Consider the following 15,022-nt stretch of genomic DNA (forward strand, 5'->3'; position numbering starts at 1 on the left):
AATGTTTGATTTTTATTGAAATTTTTTCCCCATTGTCTTTCCAGGTATTGCTTTGTTTTCGCTTTAGGATACCTCACTGTGTGCCAAATTACTAGGGTCTATATCTTTGATTATGGACAGTATTCTGCTGATTTTTCTGGGTAAGGAGAAAAATAATCTTCCTATCTTTTCCTCCTAAGTGATACAGTGTCTGTTGTTGTGGGAGATTTTTGAATGCTTGCCCTCCCCCCCGCCCCCAGATTGATTGTGTCAGCCTTTAAAACTCTGGTAGAAAGCTGAGCATATATGGGTATTTTGGCACACATGCAAATATATAAGGAACTATGCTTTAATCATACAAACTGGGAATTTTTGTGAACAATTGTTCTTGTTAGAATCACCAACATGTTAATCTATTGCCTCTTGTCCCTGTCTGAATGGTACAAAGGATTTGGTAGCTATGGGATTTTTTTCTCTGATTTTTCCATTAAAGTGGCTGCTACCTTCTTTGACAGCATGATGAACCTTGAATTGGGTCTGGTGTACTTACTTGCCTGGCACAGTCTGATAGCACTTTTTGAGGAAAATCTGAACGTTTTATAGAATTTAGCTTTTAGCTCCTTTCTTCTTTCATTTTATGTTAGATGTTCCAGAAGGAGAAAGCTAAGGAGACAGGCACCTGGATGTTGAGATAGTCACAGAGACATTGGAAACAGAAAGTTTTGTCTCTGTGTGCCCTCATATTATATCTTGAACTTATACCTATATTTGACTTGAACTGTGTAGGAGCAAAACAGAATTAAATGGGCAAAACAAAAATAAACCATGTTGGTAATTCTTCTTTCTGCTGCAGACATAGAGGAGTGAAGTACAAACAAGTTTCTTACAAACAAGTTGGCTACTGTGATAATGTTTTTGTTGATTTAAAGGAGAGTGTATATTCGGGGGGGGGGGGGGGGGGGGAGATGAGGAGTATTTGCTAGTCTGCTTAAAATAATGGATTAAGTACCTTCCAGGGAAACTGTGAATGGCAGTGGTCTTTGTAGTTTAGCATAACCTGTGATAGAATTGTACTTGATAGCCTTGTTACTTTTCAGTCTTTACTGGTAACAGGCATGTAGTCCAGAAAATTAACTTGTAGGCTGAAGCCAAAAGCTCTTATGGTTGAATTCATATTTTCTGTCATCTTTATCTTCTTACCTTCTAAAACATCTTTCTACATTTGTCTTAGATCTAAGTGTCTGCCTTCAAGCCAGATACCCAAGTTCCAATTGTAGTCAGCAGAGATGTGATGGATGTGGACAGTAGAGGCTGGAGGGCATTTCAGCTGACCCACCACTGAGTGTCTACCTGAGCGTGAACTGGGTCACTTGTCAGATGCCCCTGACTCTGGACTACATCTCCACTGGCTAGAATGAGAGCTTGCAACACAGTCACATGCATAAAGACACTAGATTTACTGATGTTGAATTTAATTTAATCATTACTAGTGAAACTGTAATCCAGATGCTGTCCCTTCCAGTTCACTGTAGGGCCGAAGTGTACAACCCTGGCAGTGATCAAAGTTCTAAACTGACTGTGTAATTGCACTTTATTGTTCTCATTCTCAAAATAATTAGTAGTGCTTGAGCACACCATTGCTCAGATGGAACTGTACTGCTTTCAGATGTGGCTCTGATGGTTTGGTGGTAGCTCAGAGATTTCTGTTAGGTCTGAACACGTCTGAAGATTCCCACATTCCACCCCTGGAGAAGTTCAAGGCCAGGTTGGATGGAGCAACCTGATCTAATTGAAGGTGTCTGCTCAGGGCCGGGGTGATGGAGGTAGATGATTTTCAAGGTCCCTTCCAACCCAGACCATTCCATGATTTATGAGCTCTGTGCTCTGGACAGAACTGTTCTGAAGCCTAGATCCAGCTGTCTGATTGTATGCTTGAGATGGCAGATTTAAACCACCCTTTCATGCACCAATTTGGGAGCTTGATGTATGCATACCACATTAAATCTCTGGCATATGCGTGTGCTCCCTTGACATGAGACAGCGATTACTTCCAAAAGAGGCAGAAAGAAAACTTTCTCTGGTTCTGGGAAAAGAGAGTAAGCTCAAAAAAAAAAAAAACCCTGAAGTTGCTTAAATAGCTGCTGAGCTCCAGTATGATCAAGCTCTTCTAAAGATGTTGGCATGGATTTGTGTAGTGGTTAGCCCCAAAAGAGCTTTAATGTGTGTTTACCTAGATATTTCTCCTAGCATGCAGTGCTTGTCTGAGGTGCCCACGCTGAGAAAATCTGCTCAAAATTTGAAGGAAGGTCTCAGTGCACTGACAGTGGAGAAAGCTGGGGACACCTCATGCTGGAGATGCAATTGCTTGTGCAGAGCTGTGTGGTCCTGGCTGCAGTACTAACAGATCCCAGCTGCCTCCTTTGCCTTTCTGCCAGCACCTAAAAGGGATTGTTAAAATCCTGCTTCACGGCCTCACTGTGCCAGGAAGGACTCTTCCTCTTTTAGTCTCTAGATTTTTGCTCCTCAGCCAAATATTTGATGATACTGGAATAGCCACTTCAGGAGAAAAAAGAAATAGAATACCAGGGTCTGCTATGATAGCAATGACAGATTTATCAGCTGGAATTAATGTAAGGGCTGACTGGGTTCCTCCTGGACTCCATCCTTCCACCAGGCAGGACCCATGCTGTCACATGTCTGCTTACAGAAGGAAAACCATTATGTTTAGAGTCAGTTGAGGATTTCTGCCAGCACCGGGCCTACAGATTAAATGCTAGGAAAAGATATGAGGGATTTACCAGACTATCTGTTCCTGTTTATTCTTCTTCCTTTATGACCCTTGTGTGTCACTCTAGTCTTGATATCAGGATTTTGGGGCACTAGTAGTACCGTAGAAAATTTTTTCCCCTGATTGCAATTTGAGGGCTGGGAATAATTGTGTGCTTTGAAACCATTTTAACCATTACCTAAAAAGAAAATCAATTTGATGGACTGAACCATATGGCAAAATACTGCCTTGTTAATGAAGGAGGACTTGACGGCTTTTGGATTTGTGTTTCTGTGCCAACCTAATATGTTATAAAAATGCCAAGTGCACTCAAGACATGAACAAAACTAAGTGCCCATTGTACAGCATTATTATTTTATTGTGAGGGTTTTTTGTTTGTTGTTTTTTTTTATTTGGTGGTTGTTTTTAGTTTTTTTGTTTGTGGGTTTTTTTTGTCTCCAGCTCGTATACTTATAGGTAAATTCAACCCCTGATGTGTTTTTTGAGATCTGATTTAAAAATTTAATTTCTAAATTGTTGTAGTTTAGTTTATGCATTCCCCATTGCTTCCCTACCCCAGGAAGGGGGTTCATAATGTTGAGATTCACATCAGGCAAAAGCTCTTAGGTACTATGAAATGGTATAATTTCTCAATACAAAACTGACTTGGCTAGCCAGGGCAGAGTATTTCTTGGACAGTTTAAGATTCAGTTAAGTGTACCAAATTCAGAAAAGTGAATGCTGAGCTGGCATAATTATGCTGGGTTTTTGTTTTGCCAGGTATGTTTACTTGGAGCAAATAATAGTTCTTGATGGAAAAATCAAAGATAGGATCAATGTTAGTAGAAACCATGAAAGTGATCTGCATAGCTAAATAATTTATTTTAGTATTCAACCTCGCTATAATTTTCTTGTCCTTTGTTTATTGCTGTTGTATCTTACAATGAATATAATTGCTCTGTCCTTTTTTCTTTACTCTTCTCCCTGTAAAAAAAAATAAACTATGTTAGTAGAAAATAGATGTGAAACACTTCAGCTGTATTTGTAGAACCTAATGCAGCAATAAAAGACATGTGTTATCAAATACTGCATTTAAGGCTTAAATTCTCATTGCATTGAAAACTCAATGGTTTGAGTGAATAAACTAAACACTTTGTTCTTGCATTGAAGATGTTCCAGCTTAGAGTAGTTAACCTGGACTCCTAATATAAATTTCCCCTGGTATTTATAAGTGAAAGAAAATCCTGAATTTGTATCTAAATTGTTTTTTCTTCCTTTTTTTCCTGGCAGTCCAATGATGATAATTACACAGAAGATCACTAGTTTGGCATTTGAGATTCATGATGGTAAGATTTCTTTACTGTGTTTAATTTTCCATGTGAAATAAATTTTACCAAAGTTCATAATGAGTCAGTGAATTACTTTAGACCAGTTTTGTGTTTTAAGGCAAAATAAGTTTTTGTGTCTAATTGTTTCATTGATGCTTGTTAATGAAAGTACTGAGAAATGTTGCTTGGACTCTACAGAAACTCTAAAATGCTGACACTGTGCAGAAGATAGAACTTACCAGAAGACCAGTGACACTCTGCAGTCAATGTCTAAAGAGCAATGATATTCTTTTGGGCTGGGGTATTGATTGTGAGAGTTAACTAAAGAACTTCCAGATTCAGAGACCTCTGTTGCTGACAGATGGATCGAAAAAGCACATGTAATTTCAATTGTTGAGCACCTTTTGTTTTAAAATGCTATTTCTTGAGCACTTCCCTAGTTTGTGCCATTTATGCTGAATTTTATAGAACCTTTGTGTGTTTCATTTTGTTTAGTATCATAATTACATTCACAGCTAACAAATTGTTGTGAACAGGGAGATTGTCTAATTAGGTTTATGTCTTTTCTCCTGTTAGATGTATCCATCAGGTAAGTGGGCCCTAGTTGTGACAATGAATCCTAATGTTGGCTTTCATGGGTAGGATAGCTAGGTTTTTAGTTACCTCGAAATTCAAAGGAATCAATTTCATTTAAAAGTTTGAAAATGTCATCTAATAAATCTATCCAATTAGCTTGAATCACTTGGAGCTACATGTCAGTTGAAGACTTGGGAGTGTAGCTTCAGACACTTGAATCAAGACATCCACTGTTCTGAAATTGCTTATTAACATTGTGCATAAAGTTTAATGTGTTTCTGTCTCATAGGCATCCTAGCTTTAGTGCTGTTGGTGCTTCATTTTTTTTTTCCTGTTCTTGTTAAGTGTCATTGTCTAGAGAAGCCTGTGGGCAAAAATTTTCCAGAATATGAAAAGTTGGGGAAAGACCTTTTTAAGGTATTTTTGTATGAAAGAAAATAAATAATGCTGGGCTTATGTAGCTGGTCAAAGACATTGATGTTTACCTTCCAGAGAAAATATATTCAGAAGCAGTAATTTTGCAAGCTATAATCAACTGAAATACGGAATACAGAGGTTAGTGGAAGCAGGTTATTATAAGGAAGTAATAGTCCTAGTATTAAACATGAATGCTTCCTCTTACTATTATTTTGCTAGGGGAAAGAGCTATTCTGAATTTGCTGACATCATGCACAAATAGAGGAGTGGTGGTATGGAACAAGCATGTGAGCGTTCCTGGCAATCTTGAGACAAATGTTTCATTTAGACAGCTCCATTCTTAACTTTCATCATGAACTAGACTAGATTTTTTCCCTACTTAAATTAATTCAGATAATTTGTATTTTCGTCTGGATTTCTTTATAGGTACCACTGAATTTTCAATATAAGTCTTGAAATTTTGTTCCTTATTGACCTCTAAATTCTTTGTCAGCCCTTGAGGAGTATCTAACAGTATATTGGAAAAATTTCTCTGGTTGTGTCTGCAGTTTAGCAGATTCCTTGAGTTGGATAGTTGTAGTTGCAGTTGTGAACATGACTTTGAAAAGTTGATGTGACTAATGTGAATTCAGAAGCAACTGATAGTCTGGTGTCATGAGATGATAAGAAAATATGTGCTAGGGAGACTAAGATTGCACTAAAGCAAAGTTTTTTAACCTTAGACAGCCTAAAAGGGATCCTTCATGAAAAATTAATGGAAACAAGTCCTGCTGTCAGTGGGCTTTTGTTCACTGTACAAAGGTACATGCTTCCACTGGAAATTACTTAGAGGTATAGTGACAGGAGAAGAGATAATGTAGCAAATAATTCTAAGTGATTAATGGCACTCTGAGCCTCTAGTCACATCAGCTTGGCTATATTAATCAACAATTACTTTTTTTTCTTCCCTCATTTTTTTACCAGTATGTCAAGGAATGTAATGAAAACAAACAGCTGAAAAAAAAAATGTTGCTGTATTGGAAGTTCCTGGTAAACTTCAAGACACCAGTGGTCACTAGGTTGGTTTTTGGTAAAGGCCAGTCTTCTGGACTTGATCTTTCCATGGCAGCCAGTTTGTTGTCTTCAGCTGGTTTCATTTGAAGGTCTTGGATTGAACTGAATGTAGCCACAATGCCACTCACTCATGCTGCATATTCAAGTGTCTGTCTAGCTAAGTTGATATGCTTGATTCCAAGCTGAAAACTAATATGGAATCTCATACACAAATAACAGCTACCCCTGTGACTGTTACACCCTTGTGCTCTGACCGTGAGGGATTTTTTAAGCAGGGAAATTAGGTGCAAGTTGCATATGATTTGGACTTGATGATCCTTGAGGGTCCCTTCCAATCCAGCCTATTCTGTGATTCTGTACTTTAAGCTTGCTGTATAATACAAACATTACAGAATTTTGCATGGATCACAAACTTACACCTGAAGAGATTTGGAATATGCCTTTCATGTATTCTGATCTACATTTTAAACTTCACTCTTTGATAGCTCTTACCTTGCAACTCAAATGAGCAATACCAAAAATGAGTAGTCAGTCTGTTAACATTTGCTTTGTATTTTTTGCTGATTACCCCTGGCATCTAACATTTATATTCTAAAGGCAGAAATGTTTTTATATAGTTTGGAAACTGCTGATGTCCATATTAATTCTTTATGGCAAGATTTAGATTTATTTATGCAATACTTCAGGTGAATAACAGAGTTAAGGGAGAGAAAGAAATGTTTATTAGAACAAAAAATTTGTGGCTGTTTAATAAAAAACATTGCTTTCTAATATTTCTGTTAATTATATCAGTGAAACTACCATGGTGTGGTGCTGTTTTGGGGTTTTTATTTGGTAACTTGTTGCTTTCTTATTATGGTTAGGAGTTCCTTGTAATGCTCTATCTCCATCTACGTCTCTATTTTATTTTTTTAAATGTACTCTCTTATGATAGCAACAGCATGGTGATTATTGTTTCAGTATCAGTTGCCAAATTATTTTTTTATCATATGTGTCCTTAGTGGTTAAAGAAATTATATTGTATTTTTCCCCTTCTAAGTCTTCAGGTATAGTTTTGTGCCTGTTTTGCTTGTATGGCTCTCTGGATATGAAGACTTGTAAATTTTCTTGCTTTTTTTGTAGTTTTTTTCAATTTTGCTCAGTGGGCATTCTACCTATTTGCCTTTGTTGCTGCCAGTGTAGCAATAACAACTAAATCTGTTATTCTGTCTTTGGATTTTAAAATATTTTAATAACAGCAAGCATTTGGGCTCAGCTGTTGATTCATTTCACAACTACAAAATTTACTGTAATTGTAACAGAGCCTGCAATAGGATCTATGTTTATTATTAACATATAGTCCTGTGCCTAAGCATTATTAGTTACTGATCAGCCAGATTTCCATACAAATATAAAAGTGGATATATTTAACCATGAAGTTGAGGTGATATGTGTGTAAGCACTGTTGTAGTGAGAGCTCAGAAGCAGTCATAATATCCCATAAGAAAGTCTTTGTGGCGGGGTAGTGGTGTGTGCCTAAGGGTGTTGGGTTTGTTACCATTAGGATATGGGCTCTTGAGAAAGAATGTAAAGATAGAACTTCCTTGTGATCTAGACCACATAGGAACAATTTTTAACTGATGATTTACATAATTCTTTTACCAAGGAAGGAACATAGGAATATTTCCTGCTTTACAGATGAGAAAATGGAGTTACAGTTGCTGAGTGACAATTTGTTTCACCTCTCTAACAGATATTTGATAAAACCTGTTTTCTCTAATCTCTGCTGTGTGCTTTGGTAGTAAGAAAGAGCTGCAGTTGTTGTGGTAGTCTCCTGCTTTAGGACAGAAAAAAGTAATTCTTAAATCCCCAAAGGAATGCTACAAAACCTCATGAGTTCCCTAGCAGCAGTGTGCTGCTGAAGTGGGAGTTCTTCATCTCCAGCATGTAGTAGGTCGGGAACAGCTATGGTTTATCAGGTCTCTGTTCCCATGGCCCTGGGAAGTAGTCAATGTGTATTAATTAATCTCATACCGAATAAGTATCACTGTAAGAGCACCTCTTCCATGTTTATTTTCTATGATTCAAAAAATCTTAATGGTAGTTTCCTGAAAGCTTTCAGGAGAATGACAGAGATCATCGTGTTCTTGCATGCTGTGCTAAGATGATAAATGGGCCTTCAAGGCACTGAGAAAGCATTTTTTAAAAGCCCCAACAAAATAAGGAAAGCCACTAACTTGACCTCAAAGAATCTGCTGGCTGGAGGGAAACCTTTATGAGATAAGGAAATGAAAACTTAATGGAGGCTTACTTGGATGCAGTATGTTTTAGACAGCACGTGCATGGCTCACAAAGTTATTTGGACCTTAAATTACTTCTTCATGTGTATATATGTATATAACTAAACCTGTTTTAAATAGACCATTTCTTTCCTTCTACCTCTCCAAAACCATAGATCATATTTCAGTGGTTAGAGTCTTCTTTTTCAGGTTTGAGGTTCTTTCCTTCTTTTTTGTCACACTTTTGTAATATGAAATATTTCATTTGACTAATTACCTTTACTTAATGGCTAATCTGGCTTTATGCAAGTTCATTTGGATCCCTTCCTCTTTCTGACTTCAGGGTAAAATACTTGTATGGAATATAATGGCAAAGGAGGCTTCTGCTCCAGTCAGTTTGCATTGTGTGGGTTGTGAGAGACTGAAGGCTCTGCATGAGACACTTCACTAGCTATGTGGTGGGATCTACATCCATCCATAGGTGTCTTTGTGTTAAATTTCTGTTTGTATTAAATTCAGAGATTCACTACCTGAGAACTGTAATATTATGGCCTTTAAGGGTACAAAATCTTTCAAAATGCTTCTTCCACATTTTTTATTCAGCACCTTTATCAGCATAAAAGTATTTGCTACAGAACCAAGGAGAAGATATGAAAATGTAATGATTAGGAAGAGAAGGTGATGCATTTTGAAGGCTGACCTAGAACAGAGACTAGATGGAGCTAAAGAATAAAGTAGTTATTTATTAGGAGGCCTCAATGGATCCACCTTGGGCAGCACAAGAGCCCAGTCAGGGCTACACCCCAGGTGAATGCAAAATAGTCACAAAAATGGATGACTGGTCATGGGGTCTCACACTTTTATAAGTTCTGGTCCATTAGCATATTGGAGCTAATAGTCCAATTACAGTTTTAGCTTATGAAGTCCCATCCTTCTTGTTTTTCTCTCTTCAGTCCACCGTTGTTTATGCTTTTGGGTCTGAGATTTGGATTGGCTTGTGTCCCCAGCTAGAGAAGGAATTGTTTTGTCTACCCACTCCATGAAGACAGCTTATCATCCCTTAATATGAAGCCCTGACCCACACACTAAAGCAGCACAGAATCTGAAAAATATAAAAGCTAAAACCTGAGGCATCAAAGGTGCTGCATGAAGTTTGGATGTCATAATTTGTTCTTCAGTTTCTTGCCTTGAATTAATCTGAATGGAGATAACTTTTGACTATGAAGGATCAGGACCAAGGAAGGTATTTTCCCAGGTTATATTGAAAGAGAGGAGGTGGCAAGTTGGTAACTACCTCTGTATTCTCTGATTTGTTGAAGATTTAAAGTGTGATTTTGAAATTATAAGTGTGTGGTAGATCATGGCCACACTGGAGTCACACTAAGACAACAGAATTTCCTTCTTTGTAGATAACAAGTAATTTCCATGAGTCATAGAATTAAATTAGCTTTTATTTCCCATCAGCAACTCAATCTTTTTTTGTCATAAGACTGACTGATTTTGATATCTAAAAAAAAATTGGCTCCAGTTGAAACTTACCCTGGATCAAGTATAAGGGCTCCCTTCTATGGATTTACTGGCATCAAGGAGTGGGGTTGAAGGCAACCTTTCTATGAGGTTTTTCTTTCTATCTTCTATAGAAACACTTATATTTGTAAAGCACATTAGGATTTCATATTTATATTGCCCTACTCTTTTGTCTGCTGGGTTTAAGCACTGCTGTGGAGGAAGATAATTGAAGTGTAATCCCATAAATTTGATTTCCTTTAGGAAGCTATGTGGATAAAATTTTTAGTACTTGGAATAGCAAAGAAAAAAATGCAAATGTGAACAGCAGGAAATGGCTGCATGTGGGAATGTCTGAGCTACTAGAGAAGGCTGCAGGAGGAGCTGAAGTGGTCATTCTGGCAGGCAGTGCTGGTTGGTATTAGCCAGGGCTGTCTGAAGGAGGGAGCTCTACTTTTTTTGTTCCCCTGAATTTTAGTGTATTAGTGTATTTCATAAGAAATGAAAATGCTGTAAGTCTAATTTTTTACTTTTCTCTTTCATAAGAGTACAGATTTTGAAGACTATTTTTCAGGGATAGGTCACCACATTTCAGAAATAGCCACATATGGCAATAAGGTAAACTCAGTCTCGCTGCTGAACTTAGACTTGGACTGCCCCCTTCTGCTAGCAGGGGTTAGAGCTTCTCGTTAGTTCTCAGGGAAAAGGCTGTGGCACCCTTTATTGCTGTGTCTGCTTCACTGGAGCTTGGTTACAACCTTTACTTGCAGCGCAAAGCTGTTTGCCATAAGTTTCCAATTGCTGTCTTGGATTGTGTTCATTTTATGCATCAAAACTGCAGTAGCTACTGACCATGTTTGGGCTTGTCCTGTTTCCAGAATTGGAAATAGTGTTTTAAAACCTTTAAAGTCTTGGCTAATGTAGGAGAATTGTTTTTGTTAATGCTTTTTTTCAAGCTGTCTTAATGTTTTCCTGAAATCCATGTGATTTCACATTTAGGCACTACTGGATATAACTGAAGATATGAGAGTTTGTAATTTTGTCAATAAGAATAGTTTGATCCAACACCAGCAAAAATGTTATGTGACATAATAGCTCTGAAATTGCTTGAGGCATTAAGAAATTACATTGCAGCATGAGGCTTGTTCTGCTGAGTAAAATGTGGGGGGATTTAGCTTTCCTTTGTGTTTTTCTTTTTCCTGTCCTCTTCCCTAGGAATGTTCCGGAAAAATGAAGACTTGACTCCATCACAGAGGTGTTTGGCTGTAAGGTAGGCTTTCAGACATTCTGCTTTGGTGATATTTTGTGTATTTTCTTAACACTCTGTGCAGTTTCTACAGCTCAGGTTCAAGACAGAGTTTACAAGATCATGTAAAACAGATCCATCTTTTTATAGATTTTTAGTTTAATTTGTACATCTGTTCTTCTGAAAAATATCACTAGGAGTAGATTTTATAGTTATTTAGAAAAAACATTCCAAGTTGTATGCAGTCTATGCAAATGAATGCCATATCAGACAGTAAACAGTACACATATGAAGTAGCTGGTGAAGAAACATTTTTAAATTCTGTTTTTCAGTATTTACTTGCTTTTTCTCATTTCTTTATTCAGGACACTTGAAAATAGTATGTTGCTTTGGGCAAGAGAGTGTTGAGACATTTGCTTTAAATGAAATTATTGCCAGTTAACCCAAACCTTTGTTTATTGATTCAGTTGTTGAGGCAAAAATAGAGACCTTAATACAGTTGAACAAACACTTAGAAAAACAGCCTTCCCTTTCCTTCTTCGGGCTCAGCTTTAGTCAAACACCTCTACTGGGCAAGGAGAGACTCAGTAGAGTTCAGGAGGTCTGTCTCAAAACGCCCAGTATGGATTGGAAAGAAAAGCTATGTGTAGAATGTTTCAAGCTGTGATTACAAAAGACAAACTGTTCTTGTCCACGTGGTTTTTACTGCAGTTAGAGTGAGTGATAGCATGGAGTATGACTTTTCCTGCTGTAGAAATCCTGAAGAACTGCACAATCCATCTCACGAGCTGCTTGTCTTTGAATTACAGACGCATGCCAAGTCTACTGGAGTATTTAAGTTACAACTGTAATTTCATGGGTATCCTGGCAGGCCCGTTGTGCTCTTACAAAGACTATATTACTTTCATTGAAGGCAGATCATACCAACTGCAACAGTCTGAAGCAAATGGGAAGGAAGATACAAAGTATGAACAAACGGATCCTTCCCCAAATGTAAGATGTATGACTCTTGCAGTGCTGATGCTTATGGAATCATTGCATGTAAAGCTTGGTTTGCACTCTTCATTTACAGGCATAACTGCTGAGCTGAATCTGGAGTTCATTCATCAGTGGAATAGTTCCCTGTTCAAAAAGTTATATGCTTATTTTTTAAAGACAGATTTTCTCCATGGTTTCCAGCCTGGATCTTGTGGATAAAAGCAGATTAATTTGGAGCTTCCTAACAAGTTTGTATGGTAAAAAGCCATCTTTAAATGAAAACTGTTCATGCATGTTCACTTCAAAGCAAATATTGTGCATAAAAACCCAGTCATATGTAACAAATTGAAAAAGTCATAGAATGTGTTTCATTTTTCATGCTTGCACTCATGTAGGGAGGTATTAAAGATGGATTTTGATCTGAAGGTGTAGTAAAAGATGTATTAGCCATAACACTATGAACAATATTCCAAGACACTTAAGTATTTTTTTTCCTTTGGTCTGTTATTGAAGAAGAGACCACATACATAGAGAAGATAGTCCAGTTGATCATGCCTTACAGGAGAGATTGTGTGACTTGAATTCAAATCAAAAGCTCACAAAAATTGTTACTTTTAAAATTTGGTCCAATTATGTTAATGCCCAGAGTATTAAATATTATTTTTCCACTCTTATTGTCTTAATGGTAATGTATCAGGCATTTAAATTTACATGTGCCTAAGGTAATTCTAATCTCACGTAAGAGGCAGAATTATCTTGGGGTCAATTAGAACACTTCTCATGCATGGCTTTTGCTAATTCCAGCACCAGTTGCCCATGCTCTGCTTATCTTGTGAGACCAGCTGTTGCTGGAGCAGATGGAGGCATTCCCACATGTAGCTGCTTGTCCTGTCCTACCATCCAGAGGTTATGGCCCCACAGCTGGGCCAACAAGGTGTGCTTCCCCGTCAGCTGGGGCATCTCCAACCACTTCCATCCTTGGAAAGTGGGTAAAGAGTCTTTGCACGGAATTCATTCTACCCATCTTGTATGAATGTAGTAATTTGCACGACTGGAATCTAAACTCCTGGCTGGAGGATAACACTTCAATATGCTCCACAAATTGACAGAGCACATGAGCTCCCACAAGTGAGCTGTGGAACAAGTTAGGAAGGGTGGAAGACACTGAGAATTCCTTTTGTAAATCAGCATCACATGGCCCATGCTCTGCTTTGATGTGTTGTATCTACAAAGTTGCAGGCAGTTTTGTTTCTAAACATTGTTTTGGTCCAGGAAAATCTTGTGTACTGAAATCCTGTTTCTGCAGAAAAGTGTTATGTAGTAAAATTATTGCAAATGAATGGAGGTAAACCAAACCTGCCTTGAAGTACCTGTATCAGTACTTCTGGACACACATCCACTGATTGCCTGATAGGACTTCTGGCTTTTTACCACATAATCTTGCTAGTAATGTGCACACAGTCAATAGAAATAAATATAAACCTATGATGGCTTCCACTTTCAGGTAAGTGGTTTTCCTTAAAATTATTTGCTCTTAAGATGCTTGAAACTTTTGCAATTTATGCCGCATTAGCTTTTGACATAAAAACAAAGAGAAGCTGTTTATGCTCCTGATACTTCATTTCCCAACTGGTGTTAGAGAAATCTGGCTGCGTTTTATAACACCAGTGAGTATTGTGTGCTTTTGGAGAAAGATGAATGACACAATTTTACTGCATTTGCTGTATCAATTAAAATATTCATTATCTTGTTCTAGAAGAATGTTTAAATACCATTAACTTTTTTAATATTTTGAATTTGTTATTATTTCAAGAATAATAATTTTTTAGGTAACTTAAAAAAATTTGAAATGTAGCGGGGATCAGCAAATGTTAATGTCATAAATAAAAAAGAATCCTTGGGCTGAGTTACAGTAAGTTTCATTTCTTGTTAAATACAATTACATAACTGAAGTAGTTCATGCCAGCCTCCTCCTCTATACTGTGTGTGTTGACTGCATGATGTTAACTTGGATTAGTACTTTTGCTGTGTTCATTGCATGTTAAATGAATCAAGTCACCATATTAAAACTTGCTTCTTATATCCCTCCTATTGTGCCTTTTTGCAAGCTATCATTTGTTGGTGCTCAAAGTGGTGTCAACTCTCAGAAATTAATATCTGTCTTTGTAAGTTTCTTTTTATTACGGCTACCCTTAAAATACAAGATTCCTGTCAGCAGATATCTGCTTTCTTGCTTATTATGCAGAATCTTCCTACAGGTCATAATGTTCTTGCTTAAATATATATAGTTTTTGTCTGAGGTACCAACATCCCCAGAATAATGTGCTTTAATACTGTTCAATATTATGTATTATGTACTGATTCTTTATCAAATTAAGAACAAGTTCATTCAAATAAAATGTTTGAAGATTACTCTCTACTTTTTTTCATCTATTTTTGTTTTACATGTTTATTCAGTAGTTTATTTCTAATATTTTGAGCTCTGTGAGTGCTCAGAGCACTCTATTTCTTCAGTTAGAAATACCTTTATTTCTTCAATTAGAAAGCTGCTTCTGAATCCCTTTCTCCAATTAAGTATCTAGCTTTCAACCTAATTATATTCCTGTCTAATTTATGCATGTCCTGGCACTGTCTTCTAGCTTTAGTACCTCCTTCCCATCCCAGTGTTGAGCATATCTCATATTTTTATGCAGGTATGCCCAGTTGTTCATCAAAAGTGGATGAGACAGGTCTTTTACCTTTTTGTTGTAAAATAATTTGTATTTTGTGCTTCTTCATGAAAGGTCAAAGTTATTCTGCATCTTACTGTCTTTAATTCCTTAACAGAACTGTTATTTTGCTATGTTGAAAACTTAAAAGAGTAAATGAAAAGAAACTTCAAATTACTTCATCCTTGTAAAAATTGACCAACCCT

General features: G+C 37.1%; 1 protein-coding gene across 5 annotated transcripts in view; it reads left to right on the forward strand.

Annotated features, from left to right (window-relative positions):
• The window catches only part of MBOAT2 (membrane bound glycerophospholipid O-acyltransferase 2), an 88,113-nt gene that overhangs the window by 55,956 nt on the left and 17,135 nt on the right, over nt 1–15,022 (forward strand). For 2 of the 5 annotated variants that reach the window (XM_002197647.7, XM_072926382.1), the window contains 4 exons: nt 45–140; nt 4,037–4,092; nt 11,100–11,154; nt 11,940–12,123. In XM_002197647.7, coding sequence (XP_002197683.2) covers nt 45–140; nt 4,037–4,092; nt 11,100–11,154; nt 11,940–12,123 — 391 coding nt within the window. Of the gene's footprint in view, nt 1–44; nt 141–4,036; nt 4,093–11,099; nt 11,155–11,939; nt 12,124–14,216; nt 14,274–15,022 lie in introns of all 5 variants that reach the window. The other 3 variants (XM_041715020.2, XM_041715021.2, XM_030270079.4) reach the window with 3 other exon arrangements.

Source organism: Taeniopygia guttata, chromosome 3 (genome assembly GCF_048771995.1).
Source record: "Taeniopygia guttata chromosome 3, bTaeGut7.mat, whole genome shotgun sequence".
Classification (NCBI taxonomy): Eukaryota; Metazoa; Chordata; class Aves; order Passeriformes; family Estrildidae; genus Taeniopygia; species Taeniopygia guttata.